Source organism: Macrotis lagotis, chromosome 1 (genome assembly GCF_037893015.1).
Source record: "Macrotis lagotis isolate mMagLag1 chromosome 1, bilby.v1.9.chrom.fasta, whole genome shotgun sequence".
Classification (NCBI taxonomy): domain Eukaryota; kingdom Metazoa; phylum Chordata; class Mammalia; order Peramelemorphia; family Peramelidae; genus Macrotis; species Macrotis lagotis.
Genome location: NC_133658.1, coordinates 731,424,765 through 731,446,677, shown reverse-complemented (window position 1 = coordinate 731,446,677; position 21,913 = coordinate 731,424,765). Strand labels below are relative to the sequence as shown.

The window sequence follows — 21,913 nt, the reverse complement described above, 5'->3', positions numbered from 1 at the left end:
AATCAAACTCAGTGTGTTCAACTACTTTTGACTTGCTGCATTCCGGAAACTAGTATGATTTCAGCCAAATTCCTAGGATTTGAATTGAGTTGTATCCAGCCTCTATTTTCCCCAGAGGGTCTGTCTCAACAGCAAATTTGAATTGCCACCCCAACTGTTCTCAGTTCTGAGGATAATAAAGTGTTTGGGTCAATTTTAGTATCTTTTAGATAATTCAATGACCAAAATGAACTGAATCACTTCTAGAGCAGATGTACTTTTCTTGAAATTTTTCACTACAGTTCAATTTGACAAACATTTATTAAGCATCTTTTGAGGGCTACATAGATGAAGAAAACATAAAACTCATCTTTTAAAGAGTTTAAATCTAAACAGGGAGATAACAGGCACAAAAAATAACCATAATTAAAAATGAGAATATAAGTGCATTAAAAAAAGGTATAAACAGAGTTCTATGAAATATCAGGAGGAAAAGGATAGTCCCATAGAGAAAGTAACTCCTGTATTTGGATTTACAAGATAGGTAGTATTCCAACATGTAGGGATGAAGTGGGGAAGTTTTTATTCTGGTAGACCTTCCATGACCAAAATGATCCTGGTGAGCATGAGATCAGACTGGATCCCTCTGAAATATGAAGCTATGCCACTAGTAACATTCAGCCTAATGAATTTTGGTCTCCACAAAGACCAAGTCTGCCTGCAGTATCCAAAAAAAGCTACCAACCAAAATAATCACTTAATGAGATATTCTGCTTATTTATCACTTTTTATCCAATAAGATGAAATCAGGTTGCAGTTTTTGACCTATTAATCCTCATGAATCTTCTGAAGTATGCATGCAGACTTCAAAACTTTAAAGAGCTGTGATTTCATTGCTGTGGATACCTCCTCTACAACCCCAGGATATGGTAAATGGCCTCTAAGAATGAATGTTCAAATCCTTCCTTGGATATTTACTATTTGACTCTTAGCAAGTCACTTAACTGCTGTCTGCCTCAGTTTTTTCATCTGTAAAATGCAACTAATACCAGTCTCTACCTTCCAAAATTGTATCAAATAAGATTGTATTCATAAAGACTTTTACAAACTTTAAAATAATATTTAAATACAAGCTATTTTTGTTAATTTATATTATGTTTTCAAAACAATTAACCACCCTTTAACCAATCAACAGATGCATCTCTGATTTTAATTATGGTGGTTTTTGGGTAGCAGACATATAGAACCCTACCTAGACATGCTTAGAGTCTTTTAAATTTCTCTGTTGTCAGAGCCTTCTGCAGTATATAGATGCAATAGAGTAAGATTTAAGTAGGTAGTTTTTCAATCTTTTGACCAAAATCAAGTATAATTTATGAGGTATCACTGGTTAATACTTTTTGAACGTGTTGCTTTTGTTGCACCTGACATTGTGTTTTTTAAACATTTATGGATAATTGAATTCTAATATATTTCCTCATTAGTTTTGCATTTGATCTATTCTCATCCTGAGATAAAAGTAGTTCACACATTCTCCCCACTTGTTTTAGATAGAAACAATGGTACACCAAGGTCAAGTGCTGTGACAAAGGCTGCCCAATAAGACAATGACAAAGCCTAACTACAACCCACAATTTCTTACTCCTTTTTCATCTTTCAAATAGAGAAAACCATTTTTTCTCCCCAATAGGGTAAGTTGTGTCAAAAACTGCAATCTAAACACCATATTTCTGGAAAAATAACTTATTAGTTATATTTTTTATTTCATTTTATAAATAATTTCCTTCATATGGTAAATGTAGACATTGCCTAAATATCTTCTACCAAGGAAATAGCTCACTGATTAAATACTAAGGTATCTACCTAACTTCTCCTCTGAATAAAGTTAGATTTAGTGATACACAGAATTCTAGAATCCTTTTCCCCCCATCTTCAAAGCATCTTTCCCCATTTCATGTTCCCAGTACTGGGAAGCTACATCAATCATGGCAGAAAGTACACCATTCAATTCATACAAGATAGAATTTGCATGACTCAGACTTTTTTTGTTGTTTTTATTTAAAGGACACAATGAAACCTTTTATAGAAATTACAGGAGACAGTTAATTCATCAGGAATAATTGTTCACCAGACTCATTCTATTAATGTGAGGAGAACTGAAAAGCAGGAAAGTGGCAAATCACACTTGGGCACAGAAAATTGGCAAAGAGGCATTGGCAAATGGGCTGGGGTTCTGTTCTCAGGACTTTTATGAAATATTAATAAGGATCCCTCTGTGGGACATTCACTTTGCACTGCATGCACTTCCTCACGCAGTAATTATTTAATAGAACTGCAAGAAGTTCCTCATTAGTAAGTGAACATCCACTTTTGGCTTGGGATGAAAGGTTACTGGAGAAGATAGTTTTATTTGGTTGTTTGCTCAACACAAAGTCCTGGAAAAAGTGTTCTTTGGTTAAGTGGTTTTTAATACTCTGATTTGACTCAAGGTTTTGTTTTGTCACAAATTAAAATTCTTTGTAGCATGCCTAGCTCCAATCCATATTTTCATATTCAAACATATGTTACATGTGCTGATATCCTACATATCAGCAACTCTAATGTGTGTTTGTACATGTAGCCCAAGAGATGTATTAGGAATGTTAAGATAGAGGCCATATTTGTAATCTTCCTAAAAAGTTTTCTTCAACTATCTTTTTCCCTCTGGCATTTGACTTAACTTTACACCCAGAAAATGGTTTTGGGGGAAGTCTTTAAGCATCCAGAACTTTAAGCAGATGAAAAATAGAATAGAAATTAAAATTGTCACAACATAAAAATAAAATATCTATATTTACAGAAAATAATATTTTGACATTTTCAGCACATTTCAAATCAACTACAATTAACATTTGGTTTGTTTTTACTTGTTACTTTTCCATTTCCCCCATTGATGCATACCGATATGTTTTGCCCTGGGGACCCATCCCAACATATCACTAATGACTCTGGCGTTCCATTCTTTGTGAACTTGCTGGCATAGACAACGTAGAAATGCAATTAGAGCAGCCTTGTACAGAACCCCTGGACAGATTTGCCTTTTCTATATTTAGTCAGTAACAATGGCCAAAAAAAAAGCAAACTATACTTTGTCAAAGAAAATGTTTTGCTAGTTCCAGTGCCACAAAGATTGCTCCAAGTATGGACTATTAGTATTTTCTACCATTCTCTATCTTCTTTTAAACCCCTAAAGCATACAGTTATTTCTGACCTTCTAGAGACCTAGAAGAAAGCATCCTTGAGATTCCATGCATTTGAATATTGTTTTCTTAGAAAATCCACTACTTTAGCTGAAAAAAAAACACTTAATAAAAAGTTGTTAGCTAAGAAAGCAACTATCTGGATGCCCAGACTCATGAGCAAAAGATTAAGAAAAGCAACCTAAGAAGATTCTATAGAAGATCTCATAGTATCAAGGATGCTTTTGTTCATGCAAGTAAGGTAGAAAATTTGATAAAATGGCCAAAGGCCAAAGGGACTGGCATAAGAGTAAATCTGGGCTGATAGATAGAAAACTGGTGGTAATTCTCCCTCATCACTAAAGTATTTTTTGTCTCTGAAATGTTTTGTTGTGTGTAGACACCAAGTATAAGAACACAGATAAAAGAATAACCTAAAATTTATTCTGGCACTGAACTACCTGACTAAATTAAATTATTCATAATCATAATTACATGACTTGACATCTTCATGTCAAGTTTTATGATTATAAATTATGAATATGGTTTTTATTTATATAACCTCATTTACCTTCACAACAATCCTATGAGATAGGCAAGGATATTTTACATATGAAACAACAAGTTTGAAAGAATTTAGCAACTAGACTAATGTGGCACAATGAATAGAGGGGTTTGAGGAAGACAGACTCGATTCAAATCCTCCCTGGACACCTTACAGAATTTCCCTTAGCCTCTCAGCCTTGTTTCCTCATTTATAAAAAGGGAGTAATAATAACACCTTACACAGTTGTGAGGATCAAATATCTATAAATGTTACCTATTAAATCATTATTAGTAGAGCTATTACTTGAATCAAGTTCCTTTGGTACTCTTTCTAGTTCTATTTCCATTATATCATATTGCTTCTAAGTGTCAGTAAATATGCAAATTAGTAATGATAGTTGGTAGTTATCTTAGCTTATAATTTTTTTCATGTACCATATTATTTTATTGATGTTTACTTTATATCTCTTTCCTTTCCATACTTTGTCCAGGGAAATTTCAAGAAATTAAAGTTTTTTGATTTTTAAAGAATAACTTATAATTTTAATAAATCATAGGATAAATTAATTGCTAATTAGGAAATAAACCCTTAGACAGGTGCCTGTTTCAGGTTTTTCTAGAAGCAGAGTAAAATTTCATTGCAAGAGTTTTATACACACACACACACACACACACACACACACACACTCACTCACACATACAAACACACATTTCATGAATAGTTGTATGGGTCACAGCCAAGAACCATTATCACAATGACCATTTTGCAGAAGGGAAATCTGAAGTACAGAGAAGTCAGTGACCTACCAAGGCCATGCAGAAAAAAACTGCTGGCTGTGATAAGAATAGAATTTTGTCTTCTTGATTCCCTGTTCTCAATTCAGCCAACCAAACATTTAATAATATTCAGTAGCTATTAATTGCAAGCAAGTAGGTACAGTTGAAGAAGTGGGTAATAAACTCTCCCAACATATTTTTAAATATATTTAATGAAAAACTTACTAAAAAACTTATTAAGGTTCAATTCTTTTTATTCCCACTAAAGACCTATAATACATTACATAATCCATGCCAATATTTTTAAAACATTATTTAACCATTTGGTTAGTACATCTAACTGGGATAACATCCTGGTAAAGTGGAAAGAACACAGGAAATTTTAATCATGGAATTTCAGAGGGTAAAGGATTTCATTGTCATCTAGGATAGTAGCTAAGAATTAGCTTGCAAACTTATTTGGGTGTATAATTTTTCCAATTTTTGATTTGAGATTCTTTTCAGAGAACAAGACTGTTGGGGGGAAAATGAGCAAGACTATTGGGGGGAAATTAATCCATTTTCATTTTTTCAGATTCTTTTGGTGAAAAATGTGACTATTTTGAATAATGAGTTTATTAGGAATACACTTTATTCTTAATCAATTTGTCCCCTACCTCCAACCATCAGATTACCCAAACTCCTAACAAGGTCTTCTCTATGAAGCAGGAGAAGAAGTGTTCCTTTAACTTTCCATTGGACTATACTTTTCACAAGAGATTATAATTCCTTAAAAGTAAGGACCATGTCTAATCTGTAGCACCTTAGTAAGAGGTATTTAGGCAGAGTTAGAGAATGAGTGAGTGAGTATTTAACAAGGATGACTTAGGGGTTCTTGTTCTTTTGCTTAATAGTAGAAGAGATGAAGAAGTTTCTCTTAGGGAGTTGAGCAAAATCAAAGGAATTGATGTGGGCTAAGACTTCTACCAAGTAGGTAGGACTCAACCACAGGCTGACCTCCAGGCCACAACCTCCTGGCCCTGGCTGCTTGCTTCTCAGCACCTTTTTCTGATAGTTTTTCATGTGGGAATTAGAAAAAAATGGAATTAGAACAAATTGGAAAGTGTCTCTAATTTTGCCCCAGAAAATCATTTACTTTCTTTCTATTTGTTATTCTCATAATTTTCATTTCCTAAAAAAAATCTTCATATTCTAAATTTCCATTTTCCTTCAACATTCTATTTTCCTGACTAACTATATTCTTAATGTTACTAATATGCTAACTTACGGCAACTTGTCCTGCATTTCCCACAATTTATATTCTCAAAATTTTCTGTAAAACCAGCCCTCAAGAGAAGACAGAGTTTCTTTGATGAGACACTAAAAAGCTTAGCACCTTTAAAAAAGATGTTGACCTCTTCCCCCTTTCATCATCCAAATAATATCCTACTTGTATTGATTTACAAAGGTTCTGTATTCATAAATGGATTTCATTTTTCTCATTGGGTTTTGACAGGAAGTCTATGGGGAAGTGGTTCACATATTACCCACACTTTACATAGCAATGGCAGTGATATAGGATCTTTGTCAAGTCCCTAAAATGTGTAAGAAACCCCTCTTCATGTAGTTATCTTCCTATCACATAGATCTGGTCATGTGATACCTTTGTTCCAAAATCTTCTTTGCCTACGAGTTCAAGGTCACCTGCCTAGCATTAAAGGGTTGTCACAAAATTATGCATTCCATATTATTTTTAGGGTTCTCTAATATTTATCTTTCACATGGTCTGAACTCTGCTCTGGTTAGGTTATTCATTACCCTCCATATACACACACACACACCGTGTTTTCATTGTTTAGAACATGATTCAGGTTTATGCCTGCTTCCTTCCCCTGAATTCTTCATCCTTTAAAACAAAAGCCACATCTTATAGGAAATTATCCTTGGTTTCACCAGTCAGTTATAACTTGTCCTCAGTCCTTTCATTGCACACAACTAAGAACTACATTAAATGAGCAAAGAGAATATAAAAAGTTGTATATTTACCATTTTTCTTCCTGTTATGTTAATCATCATTTTAAGTTAATGGAAGAGCTCAGAAGGTATTGCATTTTAGAAATAATGCCTTATACTGAAATGTTAAACTAAATTTTCTGTTTAAAACTGAATTCAAGTATTAACTTTTTAAATGAGCTCTCCATTGGATATCCTCTCAATATTTTCATTAAGCATGGGAAGGCAGCTGGTGAAACTGATTCCCCAAATTTTAGAATAGGTCATAAAAGAAAATTTGTAGGGAGCAAATTCACTCCTAAACACTTGAACATGAACAAGTTCCTCCTTTTAGATTTCCTTTCAAGGATTCTTACTTTGATTTTTTTTCAAATTTGTTGGATAATTTTTCCACCAAAATAGTACCACATTTTGTCCAGTTTATAAAAAAGAACAATCTAAAATGATACAGGAGCAATGTTTTCTTTACAGCAAATGGTAAAGGACAGATTTTCTTGCCTCTTTGGCCTTTGATCAATGAGAATATTTTGATAGCAATATCAGTACTAATCCCAGAATCTTACCAAAACCATGTGAGGCATAGAAAAACTGTTAATATCATTTTTCTCCTTTGGGAGATTTGCCCAACAACATGGAGCAATCAGCTTCCCTTGCACAGAACTTCACATCCTATTCTTCAGATTGCTTACTCTGGAAAAATATATGATCCTTGAACTAGAATCACCCACAAATAGTAGATAAAAATGGACTTGAAATACATAAAATATCATACCAGCCAAACCATCCAAGGATAAGATAAAAAGACTTAAATACAATTCTCTATCAGGAAATCCTGGCTTCTTGATGCCAACTATACACACCTCCCTCCTTAGGGATCTTTTTCCTTTTCTAATAGAGACAGTTATAGTTTATAAAAAATCAAAACAGACACAAACATGCCTCTAGAGGAAAACTGCAAATAATAGCCTGTATTCATTACAACTCATGGAATAAATATTAGATGTCTCTTTACTGTCCCCTTGACACCCTCCCACACATTTGCCTTAATGTACAACATTGGATATTAGTTTAGTAATGGTACTCTCTTTTCTCTCATTAACCTTTCTCTGTACCCTAAAACCAGCCCACATTTTTACCATCCTCTCCTTTGTGAAGAAAAGGCAGCTACTTTCCTTTTTAAGACTAAACTTTTTACTTGTGCCTTCCATATCTTCTGGGAGTCATTTTTATCAATCATTTCCTCTTCTCTCATCATTAGTCTCTCCTCCTCTACTGGCACTGTTATAAATATGCCTAGATCACCCTGTTTTTGAAAACTAAACTAACACACAAATTATCTTAACCTCAACTCTGCCAGGGCTTTCTCCTCCCTTTTAGTACCTGCCAACCTTCTAGGAAGAACCGTCTACACTGAACTTCCTTCAGTTCCTATTCACCCATCATATTTAAATAGCTCTCTTCAAGATTACCAAGAATTTCTTAGCCATTCTGTAGCTTTCGTCAATGTCGTTACCTTATTTTTCTCAATGAGTACCATCTTTATTGTTGTAACAGAAAGATGAACCAAGACGTGCTTCCACACAAAAGAATGAGATATGTGTACAGTTTAGACAGTATTTTCATTACCATTTATATTACCCACCTGATTCTTGCCAAGTATCCAACTCATCATGAATTGAGGTTGGAACTTCATATCCTAGGTTCTCAAAAAAGGAATTGCTTACATTTCTGTAGGATATTCTTCTGATGCCCTCCACCCCACCTCTAATCATCCACAACATATCCATTAGCACAGAAGCTAACATCAAATAAAAAGGCCTCTGGGTATCATTTAATTGTCACAAAACTTAGATGTTGGAGAGACATGATGGCAGTCATTTGAAAAATTCATTCTTGTGGGGCAAATGGTCCATTCTCTGATGATGCCAGACAAATGAGGCATTTCCCAGCTTCACTTACTAACATAGAAAACTACTGACTGCCAGTTAAACTCAGTGAGAGACAACTGGAGAAAATTCATTGAAATTCAAGATAGAAGGGAATAAATCTAAATAAACATTATTATTGAAAATATTTTAATTTCTAACAATGTTTTTTTATAATATTAAAATCAGCAGGAAATCTATAAACCTTTACATGTCTTCTATGCCATACATAAACTCAAAAAGTATTTATTAGTATCTGTTAGTTAAAATGCACTATATGGGATAAAAGAATAAATGAGCTATAACAGCTGCCCTTAGGGAATTTATAATATGTTAGAAGAGAAAAGATGTATGCATAAAAAATATTCTGAAAAAACTACATTTTTTATTCCTTGAATTTTATATCAAGTATGTCTCATTTTCTAATTCTATTTTTGGACATTTTGAGAGATATTTTAGGTAATTTGGGGGTATTTATTTTTATCTTTATAATCCTTTGCAAAAGAGTCAAAACCATACCTCATAGTAAGGGCCAACATATAGTTGTTAATTCTACTCAGCCTAGTTGTATAAAGATGTGGTTTCATCTTGAATTTGATTATTAGCATATCTCCTCATCCTCAGTCAAATACTCATAAGAAAAGACCAAATGATGGAAAGAAGAATGTAAAAGGAAGATTTATAAATACATCATCTATTCTTGAATAATTGAGAGATGTATGCAGCAGTCACATTATTTTCTGCTACACTAGCACCATAAACAAATGGGAAAAGCTTTATCTAAATAAACTGAACCATATAAAAATATGTGCACTTTTATAGTACCTACAAACTCCATTTCTATGCAGGGAGAAATTCCAATCCCAAGTACTGAAGATCCATTTAAAAATAAGGATGTAAATAAATGTTCTTACCTTGTTTTGGAATGGTTTTGGCTACAAGGATGCCAAATCCACTTAATTGTAGGTTGAGGAATACCATAAACAGTACAAGTCAGGCTCTGCTGGCTACCCAGTGGGTAGAGATTAGAATCTGAGAATGATGGTAGAGCTTTTTCATAAATTTGGGGTTTCACTGTAGAGAATAAAAAACAAGATATAAGTCAAAAATTCCTATTCTCACTTTCTCTGGGCCATAGGATAACAAGAGTTAATTATAATATTTAAGATGTATATAGGGTTTTAAGAGTGCAAAGTACTTAACATTATTATTTAACTTGATATATACTCATATATGATATCACTTGATCCCTAACAACCACAGCATCTGTGAAGTTGGTGTAATTATTAGGATTACCTGTAACATTCCCAGGTTACAAAGACAGAAAAACAACAAGAACAAGAAACTAACAATAAAACTCTTATATTTTCAAGATAATGTTATTGTAAAGGGAAGTCTGGATAGGTTCAAGCAAGATTTTTATAAAGTATTAATCAACAAATTTAAATTTCTCATTTGATTTTTTAAACCAACTAATTAAAAAGTTCAATAGGAAACTTACCATTTACAATGAGAGTGGTTGTTAGGTTTTTGAATATTTTTGCTTGTTTTAAGTTCAGCAAGATTGTGTAATCTCCTGCATCCTCTTCTACCACATCCTTAATAATTAGCGAATACCCATGGGCCACATATCGAGCACATTTCTCAGAAGCAGGTAACCCGTTCTTTAACCTGTGGTTCAGAGAGCTATCATTAATAAAGTCCCAGCTGCTTCTATGACTTTAGCTCTATAATACCAAATGTTAGATTTGTTCATGAGCTCAAGAGGGTCTTCATGTATACAAGCTCTGAGCACCACAGCATGGACATACTAGCTGAGAGACAGTCAACTCAAAGCTTGGTAGGGGTCTCAGGGAAATTCAGTTGAATCACTTCTGTACAAAATTCTTTTGTGGACCTCTCATCACTCTTCTCTGACAAACCTGCCTGTTGCTCAAAAGGCAGAACATTGAACATCAGAAATTAACTTCAAGGCAATTGTACTTAACTATTCAGCCTTTTCATCCTGAGACCTTCTCTGAGTGGACATTCATATGAGATACTACCTATTTAACTCTGTAGTGTTTAGCCTGTTTCTGTTTCTGTTACATTATGTAATGTATTTAATGGATGACAAAATATTCATTTCTTTTCATTCACCATAAATTCCACCAATATGTAAATGCCTATTATGGACAGGACATCAAAGGAGAGGGTTGCTAGTGAGTCAGAAAGACCTGGGTCCAAATTCCAGACACACACATACTGACCTTAGCAAGTTTCTCTGTCTCTGTCCCTTTCTCTCTATTGCTCTTTTCTTCCTTTTCATCTTCCTTTCTTTCTCCATTTCTCTCTCTTCATCATCCTGTCTATATCATCTCTCTCATTTGTTCTTATTTCCTTCTTCTTCTTCTTCTCTTTGTTTGAAAAGAATTACCCATCCAATCAATTTACAGCTAAATTTACCTTCCTCTTGAGGGCTCTTGTAGAGTTTTTATCAGTAATGTCAATGGTCATTTCAGTAGTATCTATTATTTATATATTTCTCTAGAACACTATTGTTTATTTTATACTCACACAAAGATAATTTAGTTGGGTCACATATTCTGAAGATGGTTAGGAAACAGCAGTGATTAATAGTAAGAATAGATTATATTTTAAAAATTCTTATTTTAAATAAGGAGGCAACACCCCCAAAATAATTATCACACAATGTAGTGGAAAGACCAGTGGACCAAAAGTTAGGAGAATAGGATCCTAGTCTAGTTCTGGCTCTGATTTTCATTGTATGGTGTGGGGCAAGTAAATCACCCTCTGTGAGTCTCTTCTCCCTTATCTATAAAAATAAGAGTACTTGTCTGAGATGATTTCTAAATACCTTTCAGGTCTGCAATACTGTGATTTTATCAAAATCTTACATTCTAAAATGTATTGCACATATGTCTTAAGATAAGTCCATCATTTCAATATAATATGATATTTCTTATAGCCCACTATGTTAAGAATTCACTGCTCTGAATTACTTAGAATTGGAATATTTATCAGTACAAAATTACCTTATGTACATTACATACATGCAAATAAAATCTAATAAAATGTCAGTACTAAAGTCATTAACATTTATTAAACTTTATTTTATAGATAACTTAAGCTTGTTGGAAGGGACATTAGCTTTTTTCAAGTCACTAGAACACCATTTAGTTATTATAGAAATGTACCACTTGTATACAGAAAGACTTAAGGGATCTTCCACATAATATTAAGTAGGGAAGGGGATAAACATTTACACTACATCTACACTGTGCCGGGTACTGTGCTAAGTGCTTAATTACAAATAAGATCTCATTTGACTGAATCATGATTGAGGTTACAATCTAGGAGAAATTAAAATTAAGAGGAATTTGCTTTTTAAATAGAGTATCAAAACAAATTGACTTTAGCTTTAAAAAGATTTACAGAATTAAATGGGAAACAAAATTAAACTTGGATTCACTAAAACAGAATTAAGAAAATATATATTTTCAGTTTAATATTTCCCTTTAACCTCTAATATAAACTGTTGTAAATATATATATATATATGTATATATATATAGGATGTCTTTTAAACTTAAAATTCTACATTAATGTGATTTTTGAAGCAAAAATGTACTGAGAACCAGCTCTGAGTCATGTATTCATGCTTCCCTAATCAGTCTGTTAACAATTCCTTTGTTAAAAATGCAATGAGTTGAGCCAAAGATATTGGTGTCAAACATGATTTAACAAATAATTTGAGATCATAAATAGATTACATTGTTTTATGTAAAGATGTTGAACTGAAAAGTTAAAAAGAAAACTAACACTGCTTAAGGGATATCTGAATATTCTGTCTTTGAGCCAAAAAGAACTAGTTTAAGTAGGTACTTCAATCCTCTCTTGAAAATGAATTGCTCCTGCTATTGTTGTTTGTTTTAAAATGAGGCTATTAACTCATATTTAGACAGCACTCTAAGGTTTGCAAAACTCTTTACACAATAAACCTGTGAGGTAGGTGCTGTCATTACTGCCATTTCACAGATGAGGAAACAGAGGCTCAGAAGGATTAACTTACTTGCTTAGTGTTTTATAGATGATAAAAGTCTGAGTCTGAGTTTGGACTCAGGTCTTCTGATTTTCCAAGTTCAGGTCTCTATAAACTCTATAAACATTACTATGCAGATTTAAATGTTTGACCATGCCACATAAAAATTAATTATTTTCACTATCTTGATTACAGAAAAGTGTTTATGTTAATTTTTTCCTAACTACCCTATAAATGAAACTGAAACAATTAAAAAACAAATAAAACTTGCAGAAAAACTTGTATTTTTCAACATATCTACCACAGCACTGAAAGAGCTAACACATATTGCACAAAGGAGGATGACACGATATACAGATAAAGAAACTTAGAATGAAGCTAACAGGCTCAGTGAGTAGATACCAAAACAAATATTAGCAAAGGAATAAAACTAATCCTTTGCTCTAGTCCTTATCCCACTTTCCTCTTTGTCCTTTCCCTTCTTCTACCTCCACATAGAGTCCAGTTCCCACTAAAATTGCCTCTGAGTGACTTATCTTTATTTCCACCCCCCCAGGAAGTCAAATCACTGAGCTTTGTGCATTCCTTTGCCTACAAAATAGCTTTTAAACTGATATGAAGAATAATTGTGTTCATACCATACAACCTCTGGTGAGGGAAATGCCTTCACTTTCATAGAAAGCCGATAGGATCGTTTGCCAGCTATCGTTTCAAGCACCTGCTGTTTTCGATGTTTCACAGTGATGAACGGTTTTTCTTCAAAAGAAGTGAATGACTTATTAGTAAAAGCTAAATTTTTCAAATAAGCTTAGTATTTTCTTCAAGGAGGGTTCAGAAAGGAATCTTCAAATAGAGTGAGATTATGACTGAGCCAATAAATCAGCACAAATTCTTGTGGTCAATATTCATAACAATCATGATATGTTTCCAACCTTCCATACATTACCTCATTTTATCCTAATAACAAAGAGGTGGAGATTGCTTATTGGGAAAATATTTGCATTTATTTTCCCTCTGTCTAGCAAAATGCATCCTATTTTTGTTGCTTTCTAAAATTCATTTTATTTTCAACTCATGGAACAAAACAAGCATTTCCAAAACACAGTAAAATAAAGAAGATGATTTGCACATAATACTGCAAAACTTCTTAATAGAAGAGGTGGTTGCCTGTACAGAATGTAAATAGACTAGAGACAGAAAGCAGCCATGGAAAAAATAAGTATAAATCTTGAAATATCAATATCATCATAGTAGGAAAGCTAGAGGACATTTCTGGGAAACAATTTGAAGGAAGCAAGGAAGAAGCAAAATATTGTTCTGGAAATCTCTGGACAATTGATAGGAAGTCAAGCGATAGGATGGAGGAGAAAGCTAAACTAAGAATTAAGAGATGGCTTCTCTGATGAAAACAGGGATTGGAACCTCTTTTGAGCAGTCCTAATTGTATTTAACCTGAAGCTCTTCTCTTTTAAGATTTGAAGAATAAGATAAGAATTCTCAAAAGAAACAAAGCTGAAATGACTTAATATTAATTCTAAATAAAACTCATTATTGTATCTTTTAGTTTTGTGATTAATATAATAAGATCAAGAAAATATTTGCATGAACAATATAGGACAAAAACTGATATTCTCTTGTTTCACTTGATTTCACAAATGATTAAAATATTTCATATACAAATTTTGTTATTTTCTAGTTGAATTTTTCATTATGTGAAATTGATAAAAAGAAAAAATCTTTCTGCTCAATTCAAAGGCATCACATTTTCAAGACTGTTGAATGCTATTTTCATGTGCTTTTAAACAAGCAAGCTTGCATTTATTCACATCAGCATGATTTGCAGCCAAAGGAAATAGATACTAGTTCTTTGGATAAGCACAGATTCCACAGTGATTACAAGCAGGATGTGTGTTGGCCTTTCTAAAATATCTCTTACCATATACATGCACTGTAGTATTAGCAGATCTGAAGGATGGTCCACTCTTCACCTGACAAGTATATAGTCCTTTGTCTTTGCTTTGCACTTTGTCAATTATAAGAGTGCTGTAGAATACATTGGCTTGGGTATTACTTTTATCAAACCGTGAAGTTATAGAAGCTCTATTATTTACCTAGATAGAAAATAGTGATTTAGATACAATAATAACACATAATAATATATAAATTAATAAGCAGATATATTCGAGTATAGTATTTATAAATGAGAGACATAAGAAAGTGAGGTCAGCTAAGACTAAATAATATTGTTAATAGATCTGTTGATGTATAATTATTGTTACCTTGCTCTCTGAGCCTGTCAGTTTCTCCTAACCATATTAAATTTGGGTTTGGGAAGATTATGCAGTCATTCAATAGGCTCCAATTCTCCTGGGCAGTCAACACTTGACTCCTTTTAAGGCCAAATTACTTAGACTCTGAGTAGCACCTTTCTCAATCCCTATCTTTTATTTTCATGCATATATATATATATATATGTATAAATATGTGTGTGTGTATATATATGCATATATATTTTTTAAGATTCCATTTCACTAAGTGAAGAGATCACTTTCCCTATGATGATCTGGCATTGAAAAGTCTTAAGAAAGAGTCTAGCTGATTCTTTGGCTTAGGGATAGTTCACCCTCTCCACTGGAAAAGGGATAGGATTATCTTCAGGCTCTTTCATTCATTTTTTCAATATGTTTTCTGACAAAAAAATATCAACATCAGTCAGTTCAGTCAGGACAGCACCTTCAAGACTCTAAAATGATGGGATCAAAGACAAGGGAAAGTTCTGAAGTTCTAGCTTATGATCTAGGCAGCATAACTCACTAAATCTGAAATCAGGAGGACCTGATAGCAAGTCACTTAATCTCAGTTTCCCCATCTGAAAAATGGGGGTTAATAATAGTGCCTACATTGTAGTGTTATTCTGAGGGTCAAATAAAATATCTGTAAAACACTCTGCAAGCCTTAAAGATGTATGTTTATGGATATATATATAAATATAAATAAGAAATATATATGTATAGTATGTTAGCTATTACCATTATGATTATTTTTATAAGTGGATTCTCTCAAAATTATTCTCTTTGCTTTATATTTATGTAATTTTGTTTGTGAGTTTTCTGCTAGAGGATTGCACTAATTCCATATTATGAAAATTGTTGGACTTAATAAAATACATTTTTATTACTGAAAACAAAAATACAAATAGGATATTAGTGGAAGTACTGGGAACAGAACCTAGGTCCTTGGAATATATTCTTGGAAATGTTTCATTCAATTTAAAAAAAACTTGTAATGCAGATGAAGATATAGATGGGAATAAATGAAAAAATATGTGGATGGCATGAAGCTAAGAAGAAATCTGAACAACAGAAATGGTATCCCAAAAGATCTTAGTGGGCTAGAACACCAGGTCAAATCTAATAAAGATGGAATTTAACAGGGATAAATGTAAAAAAATTAATAGGGATAAATGTAAAAATCCTGTATTAGGATGTAAAGACTCAACTACAGAAGCATAGATAGGAACAATGTCTTACTTTAGGAACAGTTCACTTAAAGTAAGATTTTAGAAGACTAAAACTTCATTATAAGTCAACAATGGAGCATTTCTATCAGATGTGATCTTCAGCTGAATTAGTAGAGTCAAAGTGTTTATTCTTAGGGAACTTAGTCTATGTCTAGAGAATTGTTTACTGGTCAGTAGCACATTTTAGGAAGAACACTGACATGCTGGGGAGTGCATCCAGAAGAAGGGGATCAAGATAGTGAAGAGACTTGAAAAATGGAATGCTGAGCCAGAAGAAAAGAAGACTTAATGGAGACATGACAATGCTCTTTAAGTATTCAAAATGCTGTCATGAGGAAGAATGATGAAGACTTGTTTTGCAGGACTCCAGATGACAGGGTTAAGAGTAATGGGGAGATATGGCAGAGGCAAGTTTCTGATCCATATAAGGAGAAACTTAACAGTCGGAGCACTCCAAAAACTGAAAAGGGTTTCTTGAGTAATGAGATTCTTATCACCAGAGATCTTCAAAAAGAGTCTACAAGACTCCTTATTGAGAATGTTACAAAAAGGGATTTCCATTCTGATATAAGTTAGAAGGGACTCCGAGATTCCTTCTATGATTCCAGGAATTACAATCCTTTTATTTTATTGAATGGTGAATGTTTTCTAAAAAATAAGCAGTATTAAAACCCTTCTATTTTCTATTTTAAAGGATGGATAAATTCCTAATTTGAAACGGCAGGGCCCTTGTCACAATTTTTTGTTGCTAAGTTATTATGCTTCTATGAAGAGAAATACTGATGAAAGAATAGCAGCAAACAGATTCATCCATTAATCTTTCATATAGAATGTAATCAATAAGTTAACTTTGTGAATAAGCATCTGAGTGATGTAAAAAAAATGAACATGCCTTGAATTATGACACCTAAATCTTCCTGACATGAAAACTGATGACTAGAATCTCTGAGTTTCTCTCTTTAGTCCTCTTTGTTGTTGTAGTTTAGTTGTTTTTCAGTCAGATATGACTCTCCATGACCCCTTGTGGGGGTTTTCTTGACAAAGATACTGCAGATTTGCCTTTTCCTTCTCCAGCTTATTTTACAAATGAGGAAATTGGGACAAATAGCATTCTGTGACTTACTCAGAGTCACATGGCAAGTGTCTGAGACCAGATTTAAACTCACAAAGTTGAGTCTTCCAAACTCCAGGCCCAATTGCCCCAGTTGACTTTAACCATCTTAAATTGTCAATTTTAAAAAATCTATTTAACATGGATTTCCCATGTTACAATTATTTGCAAGGATTCACCAAATCAGTAACAATTCAAGATCATTCTTACCATTTTCTAAAGGAAAAAAAAATTTCTTGACATTTAACAAATGAGATCTTGGATTGCTGAATTGTAATATCTTTCCTAAACATGCTTCAGTCAGGTGCCTGACTGTCTACCAGTCTCTTCAATGAATTTGCTGACAGAGACAATCTCCTGAAAACTTTTCTTTTTTTGTTACTAAAGACAGTCCTTGTTATGTCTTAGTGATAAATTTCTCTCTCATCTCTAAATCCTAGAAGACAGTTTCTAAGGGGAAAAGAATCCTCGCATCTACCCAGTGTCATGTAGCAGGAATACCAGTCTGTTTATCAAGCTTATCAAGTGGAAAAGTTGGGGGGAAAAACAAACCATAAACTTCATTACACATCAAAAGAACATATATTAGAACATTGGAATGCCAAACAAGAGAAGCATCTAAAATAAAAATTTCTTGAATGGTTATTACTATTACAGAGATCAATATATTTGAACAAATGATAGAGATCTTGCTTATTTATTTTCTCAGCTACATGTAAAATTTTTTAACATTGATTTTTAAAAATTTTTAAAGTTTAAAAGTTTCCCTCCTCTCCTAGGCCCTGCTCCCTTAAAAAACAAGTAACTTGATGTCAATTATACATATGAAGTCATATAAGAAATATTATTTTGCTTATTTCTAAAAATAGTTTTTTATGTATTTTTAAAAAAATACTGGAGAAAAGAAGAAATAGACAAGTTACAAAATTTACTCACTTCACCGGGATAATTCCAAATCATTTGAACTCGTGTGTTCCAGGCAGCAGTAACAGTACAAGTGAGGGCAAGAGTTTGACCTTTCAGTAATTTGATAGGATATGGTGTACTTAACTGGACATCAATGATTGTGTTTTCTGCAAACATGTCACAGGAAAACAGGATAAATTATTTCAGAAAGCCACAACATGTGGTGCTTTATTATCATGACCATACACCATCACTCACCTTGTCGATATGTTAGATAATTGGTGCTGTACAAATGGCCATTGACTGTTGTTTCACAGCTCAGAAGTCCAATAAATATGTATGTTGGCTTTGGTATAACAAAACCCCTCTTATTGTCCCAGATTATTGTCTTTCCATCAGGAATTAAAGTCTTTACATCAGGAATCTGAAACTGAAGATATAAACCCCCCAAATTATATTTGGATACAGTGACAGTGTTATTGTATCAAAATAATTTTTGCATAAAATAAAAACATGTAAAATGCTTTATTAGTTCTTTAGAATCCAATGAACATGATATATATATATATATGTATATATATATATATATATATATATATATATAATATTATGAGCAAAGTAGTTTTGGCAAAACTTCAGGTGCTGATCTCAAATCCCTTTGCTGATGGAGATTATTTGCAATAAACTGTCCTAGAACAACTGAGAAACAAATTTGTATTTTATTTTAAATTGTTGTCATATTATCCTCATTCATTTTCACCATCTGGGGCTTTTTAGAAGTCATGATTTATCCTCACAACTGAAGTTCTTCCATTTTGCATGTATAGCTAAGTCCAAGTTTTAAAAGACCTATAACATTCCATTTACAATTAGTGGATCACACACTCCTCAAATCATCTTTGGATCATAAAGAAAAATAGTATAAAGTGTCACCCTTAAAGGAGAAATTGGTGACAATAAAGAAAGCCAAGAAGAGATTCAAAAAAATGAATGAAATTCATTATGAATGAAATTTTCTTCAAATTAGTTTTCAATAGTTAATTTAAAATTGAAATATATATATATATACAAACTTTAACACCATATTACTTTTTAAAATAATTTTTTAAAACTGATTTAGTTACTAGAATTGCTTTACTTTACTCTTAAGTCAATTGACTTGAAAAAAACAGGTAGATTATGAATTCCATTCCATTCCCACAGCTTTGGCAATGTCAAATGCTATTTCTCTTCTGTATTTGGCACTGGCATAAAGCTGGAAAGATTGAATTCAAAACTTAGAAAAGCTCTGCAATCCCTCCTCCCCAGAAGATATGGGTTCATATTATCTATTCATAGTATTTCCTGCTTTAAAAGAGAGAATATATATACAATAAAGGCTGTGAGTTTTTAAAAGCATGAGGAAAAAATAAAGATTCTATGTCAAGGATGAATCAGAATTGCATCTTTTTGAAGCAAGCTCCAAAAGTTCTTATAACACCAGGTTACAAAACAGTTTTCAGTAATCACAGATAAAAGCTACTATTTTTTTTCCCAGAAAAGGAAGGTTCTTTTAGGGGAAAAAAAAATCACATGATTACATAGATCACAAAGTTGCTGCCTAATGGCCATAAGATATAGTTTCTATTTTATCCCCCCCTTTAAAAACAGATCCCTTAAAATGTCCTGTGACATATTATAACTAGACCTAAAGCTTAAACATAAGTAAATATGGATTTGTGGCTCTTTATGATGGGCTCCTCCCCTCAAAGTTAACATCCTTTTGAATTTTCTTTCTCTTCCGTGTCATATAACTATGCTTAAAATTCCACTCAAATATTTGAGAACTTATTCTACACAAAACATTATGGAAAAGACACAAGCTTATGGCAAAGAGGAGTAAATAAATGTACAATACATGTTACTAGAATATAAAACTGAATGTATTAAGTGCCAAGATACATGCAAAATACTACAATATATGTTTAGAAGTTGAAGAGTTCATATTTAACTGTGGCAGTCAGGGGAGCCTTCTAGAAGGAAATGACATTAAACACATTCTTGGGGGCAGCTAGGTGGCGTAGTGGATAAAGCACCAGCCTTGGAGTCAGGAGTACCTAGGTTCAAATCCGGTCTCAGACACTTAATAATACCTAGCTGTGTGGCCTTGAGCAAGCCACTTAACCCCATTTGCCTTGCAAAAATCTAAAAAAACAAAAAAAACAAAAAACAAAAAAAACCCCACATTCTTGAAAGTTGAGCAACATGTTGGAAGGTACAAATCTAGGAAAAAGAGGATTTTATGTGGTAAGGAACAACATAAGCAATAGCTCAAAGATGAAAAAGGACAAAGCAAGGGAAAAGGGAGTGACAAGCAATTTACAGAAACTTGTTATATAAGTACAATATAATAATAGTTAACGTTTATCTAGAGCTTTAGGGTTTGCAAAGGACTTTACTTCATTCTTATATACATAACAATTCTGAAAGGTAGGTAGTATTATTATTCCTATTTTACAGTTGAGGAAATTGAAGAAAACAGAGGTTAAGTGATTTACCCAGAGTCATATGCTAGAAGGAGCCAAATCTGAACTCATGTCTTCCACTTAGCTGATTAAGGGAATGCAGTGGAAGATATATTGGAATCTTCCTCCCTGAGTCCTCTCATTGCCCATATATACATAACATAGCCAGATGACTCCTTAGTTTTTATTACACTCATTTCTTTGTGTAACCCTGAGCTTCAAAACCAAGTATGGGGAAGAAAGAAACATTTCCCTCTCCTTTACTCTTGTCCTTATGGAGAAATTATAATTTCAGTATAAAGAGAACCCATAGCTAGACACACCAGGTTCTAGTCACAACTTCACTAAGGAGTTAGGGCAAGAAACTGAGAAAAACACTGGAAATATCCTCATTGCATTCAAGAATTCAAGTCAATAGTACATGTACTTAAAATTCACGTGAACAACTTGTCTAAAGCCTTCCACATCAACATCAACAAACTTAAATTGAGGATTAAATTCTACCATAACATTTTCTTAATTAATATTATTTCTTACTGCTTACACAAAGTTTCTAACATATTACAAAGAATAAGCTTGCATTTATTTTCTTTCCTAAAGGTTCTCTTTTTTTTCCATAAATGTTCACTTTTCTGGGTGCCAAGAGAAAGTTTCATCCACAAGAGTTACTATTTCCCCAGACTATCTACCTCTATATTTATATCTAAATTTATATTTATATCCATATCTATATATATCTTTATGTGTATGGATAAAGTTACATGTATGTGTATATATGTGTGAAATGTGGGTGTGTATATATAACTAAATACAGTGTTTCCTGTATGTATATAGTTCATATCTCTATATAATTGTATAATTGTATAAACACATATACATATAACACTCCTGGTACAAGAGAGGCCCAACCATGTATAGGAGATTCAATTCAGTCAGTCATTCTTATCTGCCCTTGAGAAGCTAAGAAGTTCTACAACTTGTAGGCCTCTGGAAGTCTCCCTCTCTGACATGTTAAAAATTATGTAGGTTTTTATTACTTATGGAGTTAAGCAATCTTAGGAGTGAATGAAAAGATAATTCAGTCATGATAACTCTATAATCATATAGTTTACTCTTAATGACAATGAGCTTTGTCATTTCCCAACATATCTATACATGCACAGACATGTCATATTTTTAATCTAAAGAACTTATAACATTTAATTTCTTTGTAATAGCTCTCTTTAGGATAAAATACAATTAATACTAAATGTTACCTGGGAGAGGTAAATACTGTAGCCACCCCAAAGATCTTATTGTTTTTTGATTATTAAAAAAATTATGAAAATAAAGCATGCCAGGGGCAGCTAGGTGGCACAGTGGATAGAGCACTCGCCCTGGAGTCAGGAAGACCT

The 21,913-nt window shown here is 33.0% G+C and overlaps 1 protein-coding gene across 1 annotated transcript in view; it reads right to left on the bottom strand.

The window, feature by feature from the left end:
- Nucleotides 1–21,913, bottom strand: part of FLT1 (fms related receptor tyrosine kinase 1) — a 179,997-nt gene that overhangs the window by 109,462 nt on the left and 48,622 nt on the right. Inside the window, exons 5-10 of the mRNA XM_074216144.1 lie at nucleotides 18,274–18,445; nucleotides 18,046–18,182; nucleotides 14,415–14,589; nucleotides 13,117–13,234; nucleotides 9,939–10,108; nucleotides 9,352–9,511 (exon numbers count right to left, since the gene is read on the bottom strand). Coding sequence (XP_074072245.1) covers nucleotides 9,352–9,511; nucleotides 9,939–10,108; nucleotides 13,117–13,234; nucleotides 14,415–14,589; nucleotides 18,046–18,182; nucleotides 18,274–18,445 — 932 coding nt within the window. The remainder of the gene's footprint in view (nucleotides 1–9,351; nucleotides 9,512–9,938; nucleotides 10,109–13,116; nucleotides 13,235–14,414; nucleotides 14,590–18,045; nucleotides 18,183–18,273; nucleotides 18,446–21,913) is intronic.